The 18,370-nt window shown below is 43.6% G+C and overlaps 1 protein-coding gene across 2 annotated transcripts; it reads left to right on the top strand.

Annotated features, from left to right (window-relative positions):
• The first annotated feature begins 520 nt into the window (after positions 1 to 520).
• On the top strand, positions 521 to 18,011 carry kdm5c (lysine demethylase 5C). 2 transcript variants are annotated; one of them, XM_079171687.1, is made up of 29 exons: positions 521 to 844; positions 2,505 to 2,652; positions 3,612 to 3,689; positions 3,782 to 3,904; positions 4,007 to 4,177; positions 4,379 to 4,513; positions 6,623 to 6,679; positions 8,929 to 9,052; positions 9,254 to 9,528; positions 9,620 to 9,778; positions 10,386 to 10,505; positions 10,600 to 10,758; positions 11,404 to 11,585; positions 11,746 to 11,908; positions 12,001 to 12,120; positions 12,215 to 12,409; positions 12,506 to 12,687; positions 12,818 to 12,942; positions 13,042 to 13,189; positions 13,264 to 13,354; positions 13,448 to 13,830; positions 13,927 to 14,065; positions 14,182 to 14,361; positions 14,559 to 14,687; positions 14,803 to 15,552; positions 15,703 to 15,745; positions 15,890 to 16,089; positions 16,670 to 16,852; positions 16,946 to 18,011. In XM_079171687.1, exons 2-29 carry the CDS (start codon positions 2,509 to 2,511, stop codon positions 16,952 to 16,954), a joined length of 4,767 nt encoding a protein of 1,588 aa, XP_079027813.1. In that variant the 5' UTR covers positions 521 to 844; positions 2,505 to 2,508; the 3' UTR covers positions 16,955 to 18,011. The 2 variants fall into 2 exon arrangements, with proteins under 2 accessions (XP_079027813.1, XP_079027814.1); XM_079171688.1 differs by lacking the exon at positions 6,623 to 6,679.
• The last annotated feature ends 359 nt before the right edge of the window (positions 18,012 to 18,370 follow it).

The following is an 18,370-nucleotide window of genomic DNA, read 5'->3' as shown; positions in this document are numbered from 1 at the left end:
ACAATGAGTGGTTAAGATTACCTTCACCTACATGAATTTCCATTTAGTGCAATTCATAGAGAGAAAATTGCGATTTTTACTTGATTTTGACAGCTAGTTCTATATAAATCCAGAAAACATGCAACCTGTACATTATGCTAATATATAACGACATATATTATATAAATATATATATATATATATTATATCACTCCACCTCGACCAGTGCTGCGGGCACACGCCTGCAAAAATACAAAACAGTACGAAAAAGCGTCACGTTTTCTTTTTATACTATGGTGTAATTTATATAACATTTTTTTTTTGTTAAAATTATTTAATTTACATTTGTATTTGTGGTGAGAGTGTCGCATGGTGGCACCGTCAATTTGACTTGCGCAACGACTCTACAGCCGGTCCCGTTGCAGTTATATGACTTGAATTGGCGTACGTGGGTACTACTTTCAGGGAGTAAACGTGAGGGACGTGATGTGAAGATTTTGAGGTTGTGCTTCGGTCGTGAGAAAAAAAACTAAGATGGCGTCTCATCAAGAAAGATAGGATGGCTTGAAGAGAGTGATGATGTTGGTCGGGAAATGATTGATAACGACATGATTGATGAAGTTTAGACCCTCGCTTACTATTAAACGAACTGCTGCCATCCATGTTTTGAACCCGTGTGTTTGACAGAGCGGAGTATATGGAGAACTGAGGCTGGAAAAACGGTCAACTTTGCTAGTAGCGTCAAGCTAGCCAACTGGACCGAGCACAGCTGGCCAACGTTAGCTAACCACCAGTCATCACAACAACAGAGGAAGGAGAACGGCCACCGGCCCTATCACACCCCGGGACATCGAGGTGTCTTCGGGTCAGTTACGGAAATGCAACGACACGTTGTAGTATAAAGGGGGTCAACAAATAACTGCATGTGGACATAGATAATGTTACATGTATATAAATAACGTTGCCTATCTGGTTCATAGCACAGTCTGGTTGAGCGTGTGAGCTAGGTTAGCTTGTCTGCGTTTACATTGAGTTTTGCCACAGCCGTTTAGTCAACGTTAGCTAACTATGCTAGTTAGCGTTACCTAAAGCCGTGGGAGGCGATGGGACTGGGCTGAGAAAAAGTGGAGGCCTTGATGCTAACGTTAGCTGGAAGTGGCGTTTATTGCCTCTAATAGCTGAACAACAGACAGAAATAGACTCCATTAATGACACCTAGCTAACCCATTTTACGTAATTTTATTGGATTTTTCGTTTTTCTTAATTATTTTGTTACGGCTGTCGCTGGAAGGTAAGGTTAGCCTTAACGTCAGTTAGTAAGTTTAGTAGTTAGCTAACAGTTGCCAGTTAACAAATGTGTATTATTGAGTACTGTTAATCAGATGGACATTGACATTTAAATGTCACCATTTGGCTTTCTGCAATTGAGTGACTGTTTATTTATTGTCATGTGTCTCTTTAGAACGTGCTAATTAATGTGGCCCAGCCTACTTGCGGGCAGTGATGCCTCCATGGCCTCCTCTATACCTTTTTGGGTTCATGGCCTCCACGCCATTGTTTGTCTGAAGGCCTTTGCAGAATCAGATAGATGACACACATGTCACTGAAATCCCAGAATCAAGATGATAGTAATGATTTTTATGCAAGTAATGCCCCAGGAAAGAATTTAATAAAAGACTATTATAGGAAGACTCGTGTGGAAACACATTACACAAAGCAATGTTTATTTTTCAAGTGCAAACTGAACCACTTGAGGGGGGGTAAATCTGTTCTGTATTTATATAATTTGATTGTTGCTCAGTTCTGCGATTGATCAAAGCAGTACTTAAAACTTTTGCCCTTTTCCACCCCGGGCCCTTAGCATGGCATATGTTTTGTTGTGTCTGGTGTTGGGGGAGGGGTTTTCACAAGGACCACAGGGATAAAAAAAATCCTCATCCTGGGATTAACCATGTCTCTTGTTATTTGCTAGCATGTAAAGTTTTGTGGGAAATGATACACTGCGAAACATGCAGAGGAACTAGTGGCCACATATTTAAAGCTGACAATGCTATGCTAGACCAGGAAGTAGTATGAGCACGAGTAAACAAATACAATTGTGTAATAGCTATATGATAGGCTTTTTATTTTCTCATTCACTGATCTGTTGTACTCATCGTTGAATTAAGATAACATATTAACTTTAAATTGCCTTTGTAAAATGTGTTTCTGTTTACATTCATTGGGAACATTTATTGAAAAACATTCTTTCTATAAATGTATCTTCTGAAGACAAAATGTTGGCCCATGAACATACCTATCAGAAATATCAGTTTCATTCAAATCTGTGTTTTTACAGCACTCTGAATTTCCCCCGGGAATCTGGAGCTCATTAAGTCATAAAGAAAATGTAGATCATAAAACAACATATGCATGGCTTAAGGGTTTTAGGCTATTATCTACAAATGAAAAACAAGAGTTGCATGCATAAACTGCTTATTATAGTCCATTGACTTATTTTGTATTGTCTGTCTTCCTGGTGTCAGGGCAATGGAAGGAGAAGAGTTTGTTCCTCCTCCGGAGTGTCCAGTGTTTGAACCGTCATGGGAGGAGTTTCAGGACCCCCTGGGCTACATTGCCAAGATTCGTCCAATTGCAGAGAAGTCTGGAATCTGCAAAATTCGACCTCCAGCAGTAAATATTTGCTAATGCTTGGATTATGTTGAAGAATTGACATGCTCACTGGGTTCTATGTGTAACATTTGTAGCATGCACCGGGTTGAAAGTGTTTATGAGTACTAAGTAAACGGTACGTGGACTCGCTGTTTTAGTCCCGACGATAACTACGTTATGTGCATCAACAACAACAAAGAGCAGCATGTTTAATATGAGATCAAATGACTCATTCCCATGGATGTTTGTGTCGTTTGAAAGGCATTATCAAAGATGGTGATTCAGCAGGGTTTAATTTGTAGAATATTCAAACACGAAGTAGCTATAAAAACAATAAAACGGGTTTAGGAAGTCATTTTCTTTCTACATACTGAACAAGATTTATATTTATGATCAGTCTCATTTATGTTCCACAAATTACATTTATTGCTTCTCTCACAACACTATGATTTGCTGTCATTTGTAACAAATGTAATTGGGAAGTAATGACATTCTTAGCCGAGTTTCATTACAGATTAAAACATTTTAACAAAATGTTTATGCAGCAGAGGATAGAGAGGTTTACTGGAGTAAAACTGCAAATGGTGTGTAAATAAACAACATAGCACTGCTTATCTTTAGTGCTTGGTGGACATAATCATACATGTGGTTGTTCTACTAACTGACGGTGCAGTTTATTTTTAGGAATGATCGTTTCTTCTGAATTAGTTGATGAGGAGGAAGGCCTTTCATTGCTGAGTGTGAACTTCAGTAGTTCTTTAGTAGGCCACCTTGGTTATCCTTCCTGGTTAAAGCTGGGCCAAGTTCTTGAGCCTTTAAGCCAAAGTAAAACCAGGGTTAAGCCCAAACTAAGGACCCTAATTTATTTATCTCCCACGTCCATATTCATTTGTTATTTTTAGTGAGCTCCTTTAATGTTCGAGATCACCATCGAAGCATAAGTTGCACAAGTTTAATTGCATGTCTTTGCTCCCGAATAGGACTGGCAACCACCCTTTTCAGTGGAGCTGGATACATTCCGCTTCACACCCCGCATCCAGAGGCTTAATGAGTTGGAGGTAAGTTTCTCTCCTTTGCCCTTAAATTGTACATTGTTGATAGATAATTGAACCATAGTACTCATGGTGGTCCCTTATGCATCTCATTTTAGGCGGAGACCAGAGTGAAACTTAATTATTTGGACCGCATCGCCAGGTTTTGGGAGGTCCAGGCATCCTCCTTGAAAATCCCACATATTGAAAGGCGCATCCTTGATCTCTTCAGCCTGTCAAGGGTAGATATTACATGAGTTGTTTGCACTGTAAAAGTACGTTTGAAGCTAGATGTTGTTTTTGTTGCTTCGATATGATTTTCTAAACTTGCTTTTCTGTTCCAGATCGTGACCGATGAAGGCGGTTTTGAGATGGTCTGTAAGGAACGGCGCTGGGCTCGTGTGGCCCAGAGGCTTGGCTACCCTCCAGGCAAGAATATTGGTTCTCTGCTGCGCTCGCACTACGAGAGGATCGTCTACCCCTTTGAAGTGTTCCACTCTGGTGCCAGCATGCCGGTAACACTCTACACATTCCTGTCTGTCCTTTTTGTGTTACCAGGAGTGATGAGTTAATAGATACCCCTGAAAACTACTTGATGTGTTGTACACATTGTTTTGGTCAGAATCAAGACTTTATACGGTACATTTTATATATATATATTTATATATATATATATTTACGTGTTTTCATATAAACTCTCTCTATTTCATTTCTAGCATTGCAAACCAAAGCACTATGATGGTGAGGAGGTGGACAAAGAGTACAAGCCACACTCCATCCCCCTGCGACAGTCTGTGCAACCATCCAAAACAAGCAGCTACGGACGCAGAGCAAACCGCTGCCAGCCTGACGTGAGTGACAGTTTCTATTCGGACTTGTCATTCAATAAATTTGCATAACTCTGTGACCACTAACCTAATGCTGAACTGTACTTTGGTCACTTAAATACGCTTTTTGGATCACATTTCCGCATGCACACCGCTGCCTCAAAATCATTCAGAAATAAATAACATTGTTGTTTATTCAGCTGCTTTTCAACACCACGGGTTTGGGTCATTGTGCAACTAATCTGTCAAAGAGGAATTTCTTTAAGTAGTGGCACAAAGTGTGAATATCAACCTGTGAATGTATTTAAAGATGTAATATCGAGTCACAATTGTTGGTTGCTCTTTTTGAACACGGCATTCAAAAGTCGCTCCAACTCGACGAACGAGGGGAGAGCGAGCGCAGCTTTGGTCAAACGAGATAGAGAGTGAATGAAGAGGCAACGTGAAAGCCGTGAATCAGAAGAATAAAACATAATTTTCTTGTTTCATGTCGGTTACGTCCTAAAGCACAAATAAACATTTCCACACCTCTCCAGAATCCTGTGGGAAGGTGCCGGATTTTGAATGAATGAGCCCAAGGCACACTTCATCTGGCTGAGGCCTGTCTGTTCTCTGTGTGCCTATACACAGTCTGATATATATACAGTATTACCAAACACCAGAGAGGCTGACACACACACACAAACACACACACAGAAGCACATCAAAACGTATAGCGAGGTAACAACAAGTTCTCAGGCACTAAGGAGTGCCACATATCTTAAGCCTCGCTACACCGAGGGGGCGGGACAAAGCGGCGGTGTTTGGCCTGGGAATGAGAGCGGGCTGCACAGCCTGCTTATTGGTTGGGTTCCATTTTAACACTGAAGCTCCACTAATGAATGTTCAAACTACCGTGTGTTTTTATGTTGTAATTGAGTGAAATCTGCAGATTGTTTTCCAGGACTTTAAACACTCAGTCTACAATAGATACATGCTTCCTATTCAGCAAACATAGAAGGCTGGCAGCGCTTATCATGTTTGCTAACATTGTAAAGCGTTATTACCTTCTAATAGTTTACCATTACAGGCAAACAATAAGTCAAGCCAACCACCTACTCCAGTGTTTGTTGGAGGGCAATCTTCTTGAGTGTCCCATGCTGTCATGTTGTTAACTTTTTCAGTGCTTATCCATGAGCCCGTGTGCATTGGTTTCAGTGGCAGTGTCTGGAAGATGTGACTCAGAGCGCACCCCTGCTCGCTTCCTCTCCATCCCGCCCTGCTGCTTTGCTTAACTCTGCTCTTTTGGCTCTCTGTTCCATTGCTTTGTTTTGTTCTGCTTTGTTCACCCACTCCCTTTCATCTCACTGGCAGACAAACAATTGTTTATTTCATCAGCCTCATATTGTAACACAACTTTTTTTTTGGGGGGGGGGGGGTTGTGTTTCATTAATATAACCATCATATGGCCATCATTCTGTTTTCTCATGCTTATTACATGCAAACCCCCCCTCTCCCCCCCCCGTTGTTAAAGCCCGTACGGCCTACACATTCTGTATATGAATGCAGAATCAGTTTATGGAGAACGACTTACGCCTTAGTAATGGGCTTTTATATGACATCCATTACATGTAGTATTGCTTAGTTTGATTTTCCGACCCTGCTTGTCAGCAAAAATATTCCCAAACACCTTCGCAGCAACATTTGTGTTTGGTGCCATATGATTTATTCATTTAGATGAAATCATTTTGATGTGACTGCTGAATCACCCGTCAGTTGTTGTCAGGGCTGAGATAACAGAAGCATGGTGGTCTCAAATAGTCTGCTTTTTATAATAGTTCAGCTTGTATTAATAAAATGCTGAAATGTATCCACGTTTTTTATCAGTTAACCTGCTGGTCTATTGGTCTGCAAACTGAACCAATCTGACCTTAAATTATGCAATCATATCCAAAGAATTACTCGACATCCCAAAATATCCTTAATGTTGAATTTGAAAGAAATATTCCAGCATCTAGATCCACTTAATTTCTCATGATGTGTCCCAGTGGCAGCTAGTGGCTCTGTGTTTTCCAGGATCTCTCCCTTCCTCTCTCATCTCCTTTGTTTCCTCCTGTCTTAGTTTATCGTTGCTGTTGTTGTCTCCCCTTGCAGGGTCCAGAGGATCTGGCCCCCCATCCTCTCACCACTGGTTCTCAACTCATCTCTGCGGTACTGCCTCTCGAGCACATGAGCTCAACTTCCGCCCCCGCTCTCTTTCTGCCTCTTTTCCTAAACCACCTCACCCGCTCTGAAGTTGCTTTTTAACTAACCACTGACACATTTTCATTAACATGCGATCACACTTCCAAACCCGTATTAGGGTCACATGACTGCTGCATCCGTATGTAAAAGCCATAGAAAACTGTGGTATTACAATGACGGGGAATGCAAGTTATTAAATCACCATTATCTCCCAGAAGTAGACCAGACAATGAACACACAGAAAGATATCCCTGGCCGGTTTCTACAGTTTTTAATTAATGTTGGACAAAGGTGTTTTGGATCCCTGTGCCAAAGTTGTTGAAAACTAATGTGTTAAATGTCCTAAATTGCACACACATTCAGTTCCACCTCAATAGCCAAACACACTTTTTTTTAGAGTTGTGGGGCGGATGCACTCTCTCTCTTTCTCTCTCTCACCCATGCTCTGTCTCTGTGGTTGCACTTGGCTTGAAATACTTTGTGGCTGTCTGTGTGCCTCCTGCGGCTCTGCCTTACAGTCTACTCACTGTAGCAGCTACCAATGTGGCTGCAGGCGTTCTCACACAACCTAGTAGCTTTAATTTGATTGGGTTTTACTTGCAGAGGACCATAATCTGAGGACACACAGTAAGATATTGGAGTCTTCAATCACTGAAGCATCCAAGTCTTTCTAGGTTTACTTGTTCGATTGTCCTCCACCATCGAGCCCCGCTCATCTGATTTGTTGTCTACTGCCTCTGATCCCTATCCTACTTATATAGTCTACACAGAAATGATACAAGAATGTATGGGCAGCCAAAGTTACATTTGCAAGATGGAAGAGGGTGCAACTGCACACAGGTGGTGAAGTCCAAAACACACGGGCTTCTTTCAAAATCTTTCTTGGGGAACAAAGTCTTGAATGATCTCTTTTGTGGCATTGTTTCCAGTTTTTGTGCCTCGAACGGCGCTAACAAAATTGTCATGACATGCATACATTATTCTTCTTGTTGTGGGAATACAGGTTGCATTCTGAGTGCACACAGACTGATTTCTATGTGCAAGTAGAAGCCAAACCTCTCAGATTAGAACTGAACTGCATGTTTGAAATAAGAAGCTCTGAGTTGGAACCTTTTTTTTTGTGCTTTTTTTTAGATCTGCTGATTATTGAAAGTGACGTTAAGACCTTCGGTGTTTCTGTCTACATTGCTGAATACACGTGTGTCGTGTTTACTGTTTGCAATCATACGGCAGAGTGGAACTAGAGTCCAAAAGTGTAGCGCAAAAACAATTTAATAGAGGGGAGGGAGTCTAAAATGACAAATAATATAAACTGTTAAGTGTAACTATTATTGTGTTTTAGCGATGTTTGCAAACAGAAACCCAGAAATATTTTAAAGGAGCTTTAAATGTTTTTTTCACCTGATGTCTCCACACATCCAACAACAAGGTCTGTCTATTTAATGTAAAAAAATAAATAAAAAAAGGTCCTCTTGGGATGAGAACAGGTCAGAATACGCCTTCAATAGTGATGGTGATCTCTAAGAATGCAGCGGTGTCGAAGCTGAAGTCAAGAGCACTTAAATTGTCCAAGAGAAATCCAAGTCAGCCGTTTTTGAGATCGACCAAATGCAAGACCATGTAAAAAAAAAATGATGATGAAATGTGATTGGAACAGGAAACGTCTCTGATCGATAAGCTAACGATTTAAGGATTACATCTTTCCACACAATTGTGCATAAGACTACATGTCTGAAGTGAGGACACTGCAGAGAAATGCATAAATGGGAATAAACATGACGTGCCTGAATAATAAATGTCTAGACTACAGCTACTTAGAATCAGCTAATGTAACTCGTCCAACTTAAGCAAAAAAACAACTCTTTAAACGGTGGATATTCAACTTTTTCAAAATACTTAAATTTACTTAGAATATTACAATACGCTTAGAAGATTTGATAATAAAAAAACTCTTAACTTTATGATTGCAACTTCTGGTGATTGTGTGTTGTGGTGGTGGGTCTTAACGTTCAAGCTTTCACTGTGATCGCTGCTAACCTTTCCTTAACTTCTAACCGAGCACAATCCCTCCTTGTGACGGCATTGCTATGCTCTCATGTGCTCTCTCTACCCGTTTGTTCTGCGTTTGGCCTCGATCCTCGCTTGGTTCTGTGTGCTTTTGGGAGCGGTTGTCATGTGTCTACGCCTTCATGACGGAAATGTACTTTGATCCACAGCCTGAACCTACAGAGGAAGACATAGAGAAGAACCCCGAACTGAAGAAGCTTCAGATCTATGGCGCAGGGCCGAAGATGATGGGACTCGGACTCCAGGCAAGGTACAAAGGCATCAGGAAGAAAGGTAAGTCCCGGGACCACAACCTAAACTGCATCACAACAATTATTTTTGAATCAACTAAAGCAACAACTTAAAGAGACAAGTCCTCATTTATTGGCTCAGTTAAGTTAACTTGTGGGCGTTGGCGAGCTTGTTTTTGGTTTGGATACAATCAAGCTGCCAACTTGGAGCCCTGTATTCAAAACACTCCTTTTATTTTTTTAGATGAACTGCCTCAAACTGTTACCATCAAGGAGAGCGTGTCTCCGCCTCCTGGTGATACCGCGGTCAAAGCGGAGCCACCGGAGCCTCAAGAGAAGCCGAGTGACGGCGGTACATCGAGCCCCCAACCGCCGCCTCCTACCATCACCGTGAAGACGGAAGTGAAGAAGGAAGAACCACAGGTAGAGGGTGGTAAAGAGGAGGGGGACAATGTTACAGATGGACCGTGTACCAAAATGACCATGAGGCTCAGACGCAACCTCAGCAACCCGCAGTGTGTGAGTAGACCAAATGATGTAAACTGCAACCCGGCTGATTAACAGACATACAACGGCGAGGTAGTAATTCTAGTTTGTCACTTTTTCAAAGGTGGATTCTTTCGTGTGTCGGATGTGTGGTCGGGGAGACGATGACGAGAAACTGTTGCTGTGTGACGGCTGCGATGATAACTACCACACCTACTGTCTGCTGCCCCCGCTCACCGATCCGCCCAAAGGCAACTGGCGTTGCCCGAAGTGTGTGGCAGAGGTAAGTAAAGATGTTCTGTGTGACTGTAACGCACCATCAGCGTTCATTTTGGCAGCTATTTTAGACTTTGTCTTAATCTTGAGACGAAAATACTTATTAGTTTTAATTATAGTTTAGTCATTGTTTTAGTTAGTCGACGAGAACGCAAAACGTTTTAGTCCAGTATTAGTCGCCGAAAAGTCGTTGCGTTTAAGTCAACTTTTAGTTAAATTCGGTTCTCTCTTAATTTTTTCAGCTTTTTTAATTTATTTTGTATTTAATCTTGTGCCAAATGCCTTTTTTCATCATATTATATTGAATAGTTCGGTAAATTTAGTCGAGCCAAAACTATTTTTTTCATTTTAGTCACACTTATTCCACATGAAATGTTATCTTATCGTTATCTGATGAAAAACAATGAATAAGATCGATCGTTAGTTACTGACGTTGTTGTCATCTCGTCATCGCCTTGTCTTAGTCATAAAAGAAAAGCTTGTTGACGAACATATGTTGTCATGTTTTTAATTAACGTAATAATCACTGTGCATGCCGTATTTTATTGGGTTTCTTCTATAACCCACAAGGCTAATCTTTGTTTTTGATTCTCTCACTTTCTAACTTTTTTTAGGAGTGCAAGAAACCTTCAGAAGCATTCGGCTTTGAACAGGCCACCCGAGAGTACACGCTGCAGAGTTTTGGGGAAATGGCCGATGCTTTCAAAGCGGATTACTTCAACATGCCTGTTCATGTAAGCGCAGCCACACAAGACATCACCTCTTCATTGTGAAGCACATCTCTGATGACGCGACTAATCTCTAGCCTCTGTGTTGTTGTCGGTGTAGATGGTTCCCACTGAGCTGGTGGAGCGAGAGTTCTGGAGGTTAGTCAGTAGCATCGAGGAAGACGTGGTTGTTGAGTACGGAGCCGACATCCACTCCAAAGAGTTCGGCAGTGGCTTCCCGATGAACAATGGCAAGAAGGAGCTCACAAAGGAAGAGGAGGTATGCCCGTTGTTGTTGTTTCTGTGAAGAATTAGTTTGATTTCCTCTGATACAAAAGATTTCCACATGTTTGTTGAAGGTTTACTGAATGTCAAAATCTAAATCCTGTTGGCTTAAGTTTGCTACTTTATGCCCTCACAATCAAATATACACTGCATTATGTCGCTCTCAGCTCATAATAAAACCTCAGCCTGTCCTTTTTTATACCACTGAGTGACAAGTGATTGTGTTTAAATGTGCTACATTAGTTTAAGTATCTTAAGTAAAGCCACTGAATGCTGTTGAGTCAAGATCCAATTGGATGTCTCAAATTTAAAAGTGACAATTTTAACCTTGAAATCTATAATCGATGAATGATCGATATCATTTACTGGCCCCTGTGTTTTGTCCTCGTCAGATTAAAACTTACAAATATATTCAAAATGTTGCTTAACTCAGATTTAACATACTCGGAGTTGATTAAGCGATCTCTTATCAGCTGTTCTGGAATAGAAAACAGTGTTTCCCTTTTTAGAAAAAGTTTGATTTTACAATGTTTTCAAAAAAGTAACGGTGTAGTTTAGATGGTACCTGTATTTCCAAACCGTTTCATAATCCTCGTCCAGTGCTTATTCTCAGTGCTCACTGTTTCCTCTGTCTGCTCAGGAATATGCCCGCAGCGGCTGGAACTTGAACGTGATGCCGGTGCTGGAGCAGTCGCTCCTGTGCCACATTAACGGAGACATCTCTGGGATGAAGGTGCCCTGGCTGTATGTCGGCATGGTGTTCTCAGCTTTCTGCTGGCACATTGAGGATCACTGGAGCTACTCCATCAACTACCTGCACTGGTACAGAATCCTTTGTGTGTGTTGTTGTGGGTTTGGGGTTTTTATCACTTACAGCTTTTAACGTAGAGATTATGATATGTTGCCTGGAACGGTCATTTGAGTGAAATACTATAACGTTCCCTCTCTGTTCTTTACTCTCGTGCCGAACTTTCATCTCTAGGGGTGAACCCAAGACGTGGTACGGGGTTCCCTCCGTGGCAGCTGAGCGACTTGAGGGGGTGATGAAGAAGCTGACGCCAGAGCTGTTTGAGTGTCAACCTGACCTCCTACACCAGCTGGTCACCATCATGAACCCAAATATCCTCATGTCTCACGGCGTACCGGTCAGTCTCACCTAAACACACTGTGCACTCAGCAGAAACATGGTCGGGTCAAACGTTTTCTTTGGCTGACCTCTGTGTTTTGTGATTGGCAGGTTGTTCGTACCAACCAGTGTGCTGGCGAGTTTGTCATCACCTTCCCCAGAGCCTACCACAGTGGCTTCAATCAGGGATACAACTTTGCTGAAGCCGTTAACTTCTGCACTGCAGACTGGGTACGTCCGTTTACACCGTCTCAAGTTGTCATTTCACATCGTTCACAGTGCTGCGTAATCAACATCCCTCTTCTCTCTCTCTCTCCCCTCTCAGCTGCCCGCTGGCCGGTCCTGTATTGAGCACTACCGGCGTCTAACGAGGTATTGTGTGTTCTCCCACGAAGAGCTCACCTGTAAGATGGCTACCAGCCCAGAGAAACTAGACCTCAACCTGGCTGCAGCGACACACCGGGAAATGTTCATTATTGTTCAGGAGGAGAGGAAGTTGCGAAAGGGCCTCATGGAAAGGGTGAGACACAGAAATGGATCCTAGAGAGTGTTTGTTGAATAAATGATACTACGGGACATCTGATGGTCTAATCACATCTGTGTGTTGAACCTGCAGGGCATTACTGAAGCAGAGCGGGAGGCATTTGAGCTGCTGCCCGACGACGAGAGACAGTGTGACAATTGTAAGACGACGTGCTTCCTCTCGGCTCTGGCCTGCTCAAACTGTCCCGAGAGACTGGTGTGCCTCTATCACACTCAGGATCTGTGCAACTGCCCCAGTGAAAAACTCTACCTCAGGTATTTATCTCTCGTGTAGCTGTGAGTGTGATGTTTTTCAGTGAGGCCGCTATCCACTGAGTGACAACAGTCTTTTTAGAGACAATGCTATTGTCTTTTATAATTTGATCTCTTCTCCCTTCACTTTCAGATACAGATATACCCTCGATGAGCTGTTAGCCATGTTGCATCGATTAAAGGTTCGCTCTGAGTCCTTTGACTCCTGGGCCAACCGAGTGAAAGAGGCACTTGAGCAGGAAGAAGGAAACAAGATAGGTGGGAAATCAACATAAATGTGTCCCTTAAAACTTTGTTTGAAAATAATATTATGATCTTAAAACAAAGCGCTAAGATCAAACGGTTATTGATTTGCAGGAATTGACGACCTGGAGATGCTGAAGACGGAAGCAGTGGAAAAAAAGTTTCCCGACAACGAACTTCTGCGGAAACTCAACACTGCTCTTAAAGACATAGAGCGCTGCCAGCGGACCAGTACTGAGCTCCTCAGTAACTCAAAGACCGGGTAAGATAGTGTAAATGTTGAGTAGACGTTCTAACTGTTACCGTTACATGCGCTCACTGATTGCTGTCCTTTAGTGAAAGTAAGATGACTTCGGCAGAGCTGAAGTCCTTGGTAGAGAAGATGCAGAACCTGCCCTGTGTGATCGCACAGCTGGAGGAAGTGCAGGTGAGACGTCACTCTGAGTAAACTAGCTTGTATTTTTGTTGTCCCTTTATTTCATACACTTGCGCTTTAACTCTGTACCGTCTGATTTTCAAGGTGGTTCTGCGGACAGTGGAGGATTTCCAAAGCCGGGCTCAATTGCTGGCCAACGACAGGGACTGGAGGAGGGACTCCTCGCCACCTGAACAGTTGCAGTCTTTGTTGGAGCAGGGGGCCACGCTGCTTGTTGTGGTGCCGGAGTGCAGTTTACTCCAGGGCCTGAAGGAGCAGGGCCATTGGCTGGCAGAAGTGAGGCGCACCCTGGGCACAGAAGGAGGGGAAAGGCAGGAGGTGATGTTGGATGTTCTGAGAAACCTGATGGAGGCAGGCTGCAACGTACCCCAGAGTGTGTCTGTGGAGACGGCCATGGCAGAGCTTCAGGAGCTGCTCACAATCGCAGAGCGCTGGGAGGAGAAAGCTCAGATCTGCCTCGAGCAAAGGTACGACCTACAAGTCACACGGGGTTGTCGTTCGCAACTAGTTTATCCGGTTGCAATGATGTCAACATTTCTTTTGTCATGGTTTTGTTCTTCCAGGCAAAAGCATCCTCTCTCCACTCTGGAGGCAATAGTAAACGAGGCCCAGCTAATTCCAGTCAAGCTGCCCAACATTCTCGCCCTCCACGACTGTCTCACTCGAGCACGCGCCTGGGTAACGGACCTCGAGGAGATCCAGGTAGCAAAACTAATCTTTGTTATTCTACCCCCTCTGTAATGGTGTGATTTGTAATTACATTGACATTTTCAAAACGTGCTGCACCTTCATGTTGTAACATTGTTCCTTTGGTGCAGAATGGGGAGCATTACCCGTGCCTGGATGACCTGGAGGGCCTGGTGGCTATTGGAAGAGACTTGCCGGTCTTCATGGAGGAGTTGAGACAGCTGGAACTGCAGGTAGCCAGCGCTCATTCCTGGAGGGACAAGGCCACCAAGACCTTCCTGAAGAAGAGCAGTCAGCACAGTCTGCTAGAGGTGAGCACCAGGACGCATTGCCTGCAAGTTAATGATTGTTGTCGGGATGTAGAGAGAATTTCAACAAATGTTTCTGAATACACTACCCACCTTAGCTTTAAATACAGTATTTCTGTCAACATTGAGCAAAGAGTTATCTGTATAGAGCAAGGCAGCCTTCATAAGAGCATGCGTTAAACTGCAGTGTGGCCCTGCAGGTGTTATGTCCGTGTGCAAAAAGGAGAGAGAGGCGAGATGAGACGGAGCTGCTGGATGAGCCTTTAGAGGATTCTGACACCAACACTCTGGGCCTCTCTGCTCAGGACCTGAGGGACCCCGCCGCTATCGTGAGTTTATTAAACATGTTGTTGTTCATTTTGAATCTCTCTAACATAGTATATGGCTTTTTTAAAGTAAATACTAGTTTTGTAGGTGAACTTGTCGTGTGTGCCTTGTCTCTAGGTGATGGCATTCAAAGAAGGGGAACACCAGGAAAAGGAGGCACTGCTACGATTACAGAAATTGAACATGTGCAAATCTGGACTTAACGCCGCAAGTTGCAAGGAGGACAAGGAGAACGGGAGGTGGGAGGACGCCATGGAGACGGACACATCCAGCCACTCGGAGGACTCTGTAAAGGAGAACGGTAACGGTAACCACTCCTGCACCGCCCCTCCTCAGCCGGTGTGCGTGTGCACCGGTCAGCCTCGTGCGCCTCAGCTCCGCTGTCACCTGTGTAAGGACTGGTTCCACGGGGGCTGTGTTCCCTCTCCCGCCCTGCTCCCCTCATCCGGACCGCCGGTGAACCCCCTCTGCTGGTGGGACTGGGACTCGCGCTTCTTGTGCCCGCGGTGCCAGCGGTCACGGCGCCCGCGCCTGGAGACCATCCTGGCGCTGCTCGTCGCGCTGCAGAGGCTGCCGGTGCGTCTGCCCGAAGGAGAAGCGCTGCAGTGTCTCACAGAGAGGGCCATCACCTGGCAGGGCCGAGCCAAGGAGGCCCTGGAGACACCGGAGCTGCAGCAGGCACTCCAGCGGCTGCAAGAACTTAAAGAGACTCTCCATTGTGAAACCGAGAAAAAGGAAAGCGTGGAAAGGGGGAGCTCGGTGATCGTTTTATCGGACTCCGAGGGAGGGGAAGTAGAGGAAGGAGTCATCGATCTCACGGACGAGAATTCACCTAAAAAGAACACCAAGGAAAGCAACGGCACTCAGGTTAACACCTCATTCTGACTCTCTTTATGATATTAAACCAAATATAGACTAACTGTAAAATGTGCAACTGACTCAAATACACTGAATTGCTTCTTTCTCATCGTACTGTATCCAACCTGCCGGTTTAAAACGATGCTTGTTTGCCCACAGGCTGGATGTGAAAATGGCATCGGCAAGAAGTCAAATGTTACAGGTAAGAGGGTGTTTTCATTTGAAAGTAAATGTCAAAAGTTGAGTTGCGCAGCGCCTCGCATGAGACGGCAGTCGTCTCATATGACACCAGTCCTCCCATGAGACATCAGTCCTCACGTTTCCCTTCTGCTCTCGTCCCGCTCAGGCGTGGGCTCACTGCTGCCCCTGCTGCCTCTGCTCAGAGGCCAGGTGGTGGAGCTCCTACCAGCCACCAAAGTCCAGCTGGAGGAGCTGCAGCTGGAAGGAGATCTGCTGGAGGTGTCCTTGGACCAGACGCTCAACATCCACAGAGTTCTGCAAGCTGCTTCTGTTCCACAAAGAGAAACACTGCGCACACTCATTCAGGTCAGGAGAACAAACGTTGACCTTTTTAAGAGGAAAATGTGCTGCATCGTGATATACTTCGTTACTGAGATATGAAATGACCTATATTCGTGATAGTGTATTTTTGCTGTGTCGCCCGGCCCTATTTATATTCAGTGTTATTCACCTAAATGCTTAAGTTCATCCTTTTAAAGCACAGCCGACATGTTGAATGCATTTCCTTCCTGGCAAAGCAGATTTTTCTTCAAGGTCTAAAACCTGCATTGTTTACAACCACGTTTGCTTGCTAGCAGTCCTCTTCTTCTTCTGTGCTTTCGTTGGCACATTACTGCCACTTGTAGATCAGTGGAATAGTGTGAAACCATTGCCATAAATGTCTCATGTTGCAGATGATGTAAAAGTCTGCAAGAATTTGTACTTTTTACCAGCGTTCGTTACAAACGCTCCTCTGTTGCATCAAGGATAAAAGTCTGAATGACTGAACCTTCAGCAGGTTTTTTGAGGAGGAAACGGTAAAATGGGTTGCTGTGTTTATTGCCTTGTTACATTTTTGTTGATGTCTGCAGCTTCCTCTCTAATAGTCTTGTCCTGTCTCTCTCAGATTGAGCTTGAGGAGCAGAGGCGAACTAACCACGGACGAGCCAAGGACTCCAAACGAAAGAGAAAGGGCCACCGAGGAGGCAGCGGGGACGGGGCCGGAGAGCGGTCGCTGGACGCCTCCGAGTCAAAGAAAACCTGTCCCCTCAGCCCCTCCCCTCGGTTACCTGTCCAGACTAATCCAGAGGTAACTGCCCCTTTTTTTTTCTTTTAGCTGTTGTAGTTTTAAAGCTTAAGCTTTATTTGAGATAAAACATGTTTTGCTTTTCTCCATTGACAGATTTTGTGATACAGTCAACGCTGGATCTCTGTTTAGACGGATTAGTCGGAGGAATACCAGAAGACAGACAAGTTCTAGAAAGATGCAGGACATCCCCATCCCTGTCCCCTACGTTCCTCCTCCTCCCTCATTCACACATGCAGGCACTAACGGAGCAATGACTCTTCTTCTACACTCCACCGTCTCATCCTAAACTCAGCCATATCTCACCAGTCTTGATTTTTATTTTATTTTCTCAGACCCGCTGTCTTACCCAACCCTTTTATTCTCCACCTTCCCTGGACTCATTTTTCCTGTGAGCATATTAAGACTGTGTTGGACCGATGTGGGACTTACCGCAATAGGAGTGTCTTTGGTCTAGAGTTGTCTCTGAGGTCAGTCAGTATGCTACGTTTTCCCAACTGTATTAAATGTTAGTTCAACCGAAGCCCATCTCGGCACCGGCAGTTGCCGTTTTTCCTTCAGCCCACTCGTTGAAGTTGGATAAGCTATGGGGCGTATTTAGGCCGTTCTGTTTGGCCATGGATCCTGAAGCTGAGGTACAGCGGAAGGTTTTCACTGATGATCTCGGACAACAGCACCGTGGTTACACTTGTATTTTTTTAGTTGTATTGACTCTTGTGTTTGATGCTGTTTTGAGGGGACATGCATTTTGAATAAAAGTACATTTTGGGAAGTGTTAAAAACAGGCATTAATGTTTTTGGTGCTACTTTCCCAAAATGGATATCTGTACCTCTTGGCTTTGTCTTTCTCCTCCCTTTCCTCCCCTTGATGCCTTTTTTTAAATTTATTTTTTTTAAGCGACCCCTCCCTTTTGGCTCAATACTTTATTCCTCTAAGTTTCACCTCCTTTTCTCCCTCCCTCGTTCTCTTTACAAATTAAGGTAACTTCACTGTAACTCACTTGTCACAACTTATTTTGTTTCCTGGGTTCAAATATTATTATTATTATTGATATTGCAGACACACAGTTGTCATGGGTTCGTGTATAAACTTTTCATTTTAATGTTGCCTTTGTTTCTTTTCACTCTTGTTAGAAAAATAAAGGTTTAGAATTGTTTAGGACACGTTGACTCATTATTTCTAGTAATGGTTTCATTCCAGCAATTAGACACCAGCAAAGTAAGTTTCATGATCACAGCATTTATTTAGAAAAGCTTTCACTGGAAAATGGCTGACACAAAACGGACATCACAATATTGAACAAGTACACCATGTTTTCATTAACTATGCTAGAGTTTTAAGCAAGTTAGAAAGACGCACACAAATACAGTATGTTAAAGGCTTTCAGTCTTCAAACAAACATTTCTGCCTCAATATCAAACATGCATGTAAGCCAAATACAAATCAGCTTTGTTCACAGGGTTTTCTGAACACATTCGTGGCAGTTATTGTGGTTCTAGGTACTTTAACTGGATCATAAT

This window comes from Pholis gunnellus (assembly GCF_910591455.1).
Source record: "Pholis gunnellus genome assembly, chromosome: 2".
Lineage (NCBI taxonomy): Eukaryota > Metazoa > Chordata > Actinopteri > Perciformes > Pholidae > Pholis > Pholis gunnellus.
The sequence above is the reverse complement of the archived record's forward strand: the minus strand, read 5'-3'. Positions and strand labels throughout refer to the sequence as shown.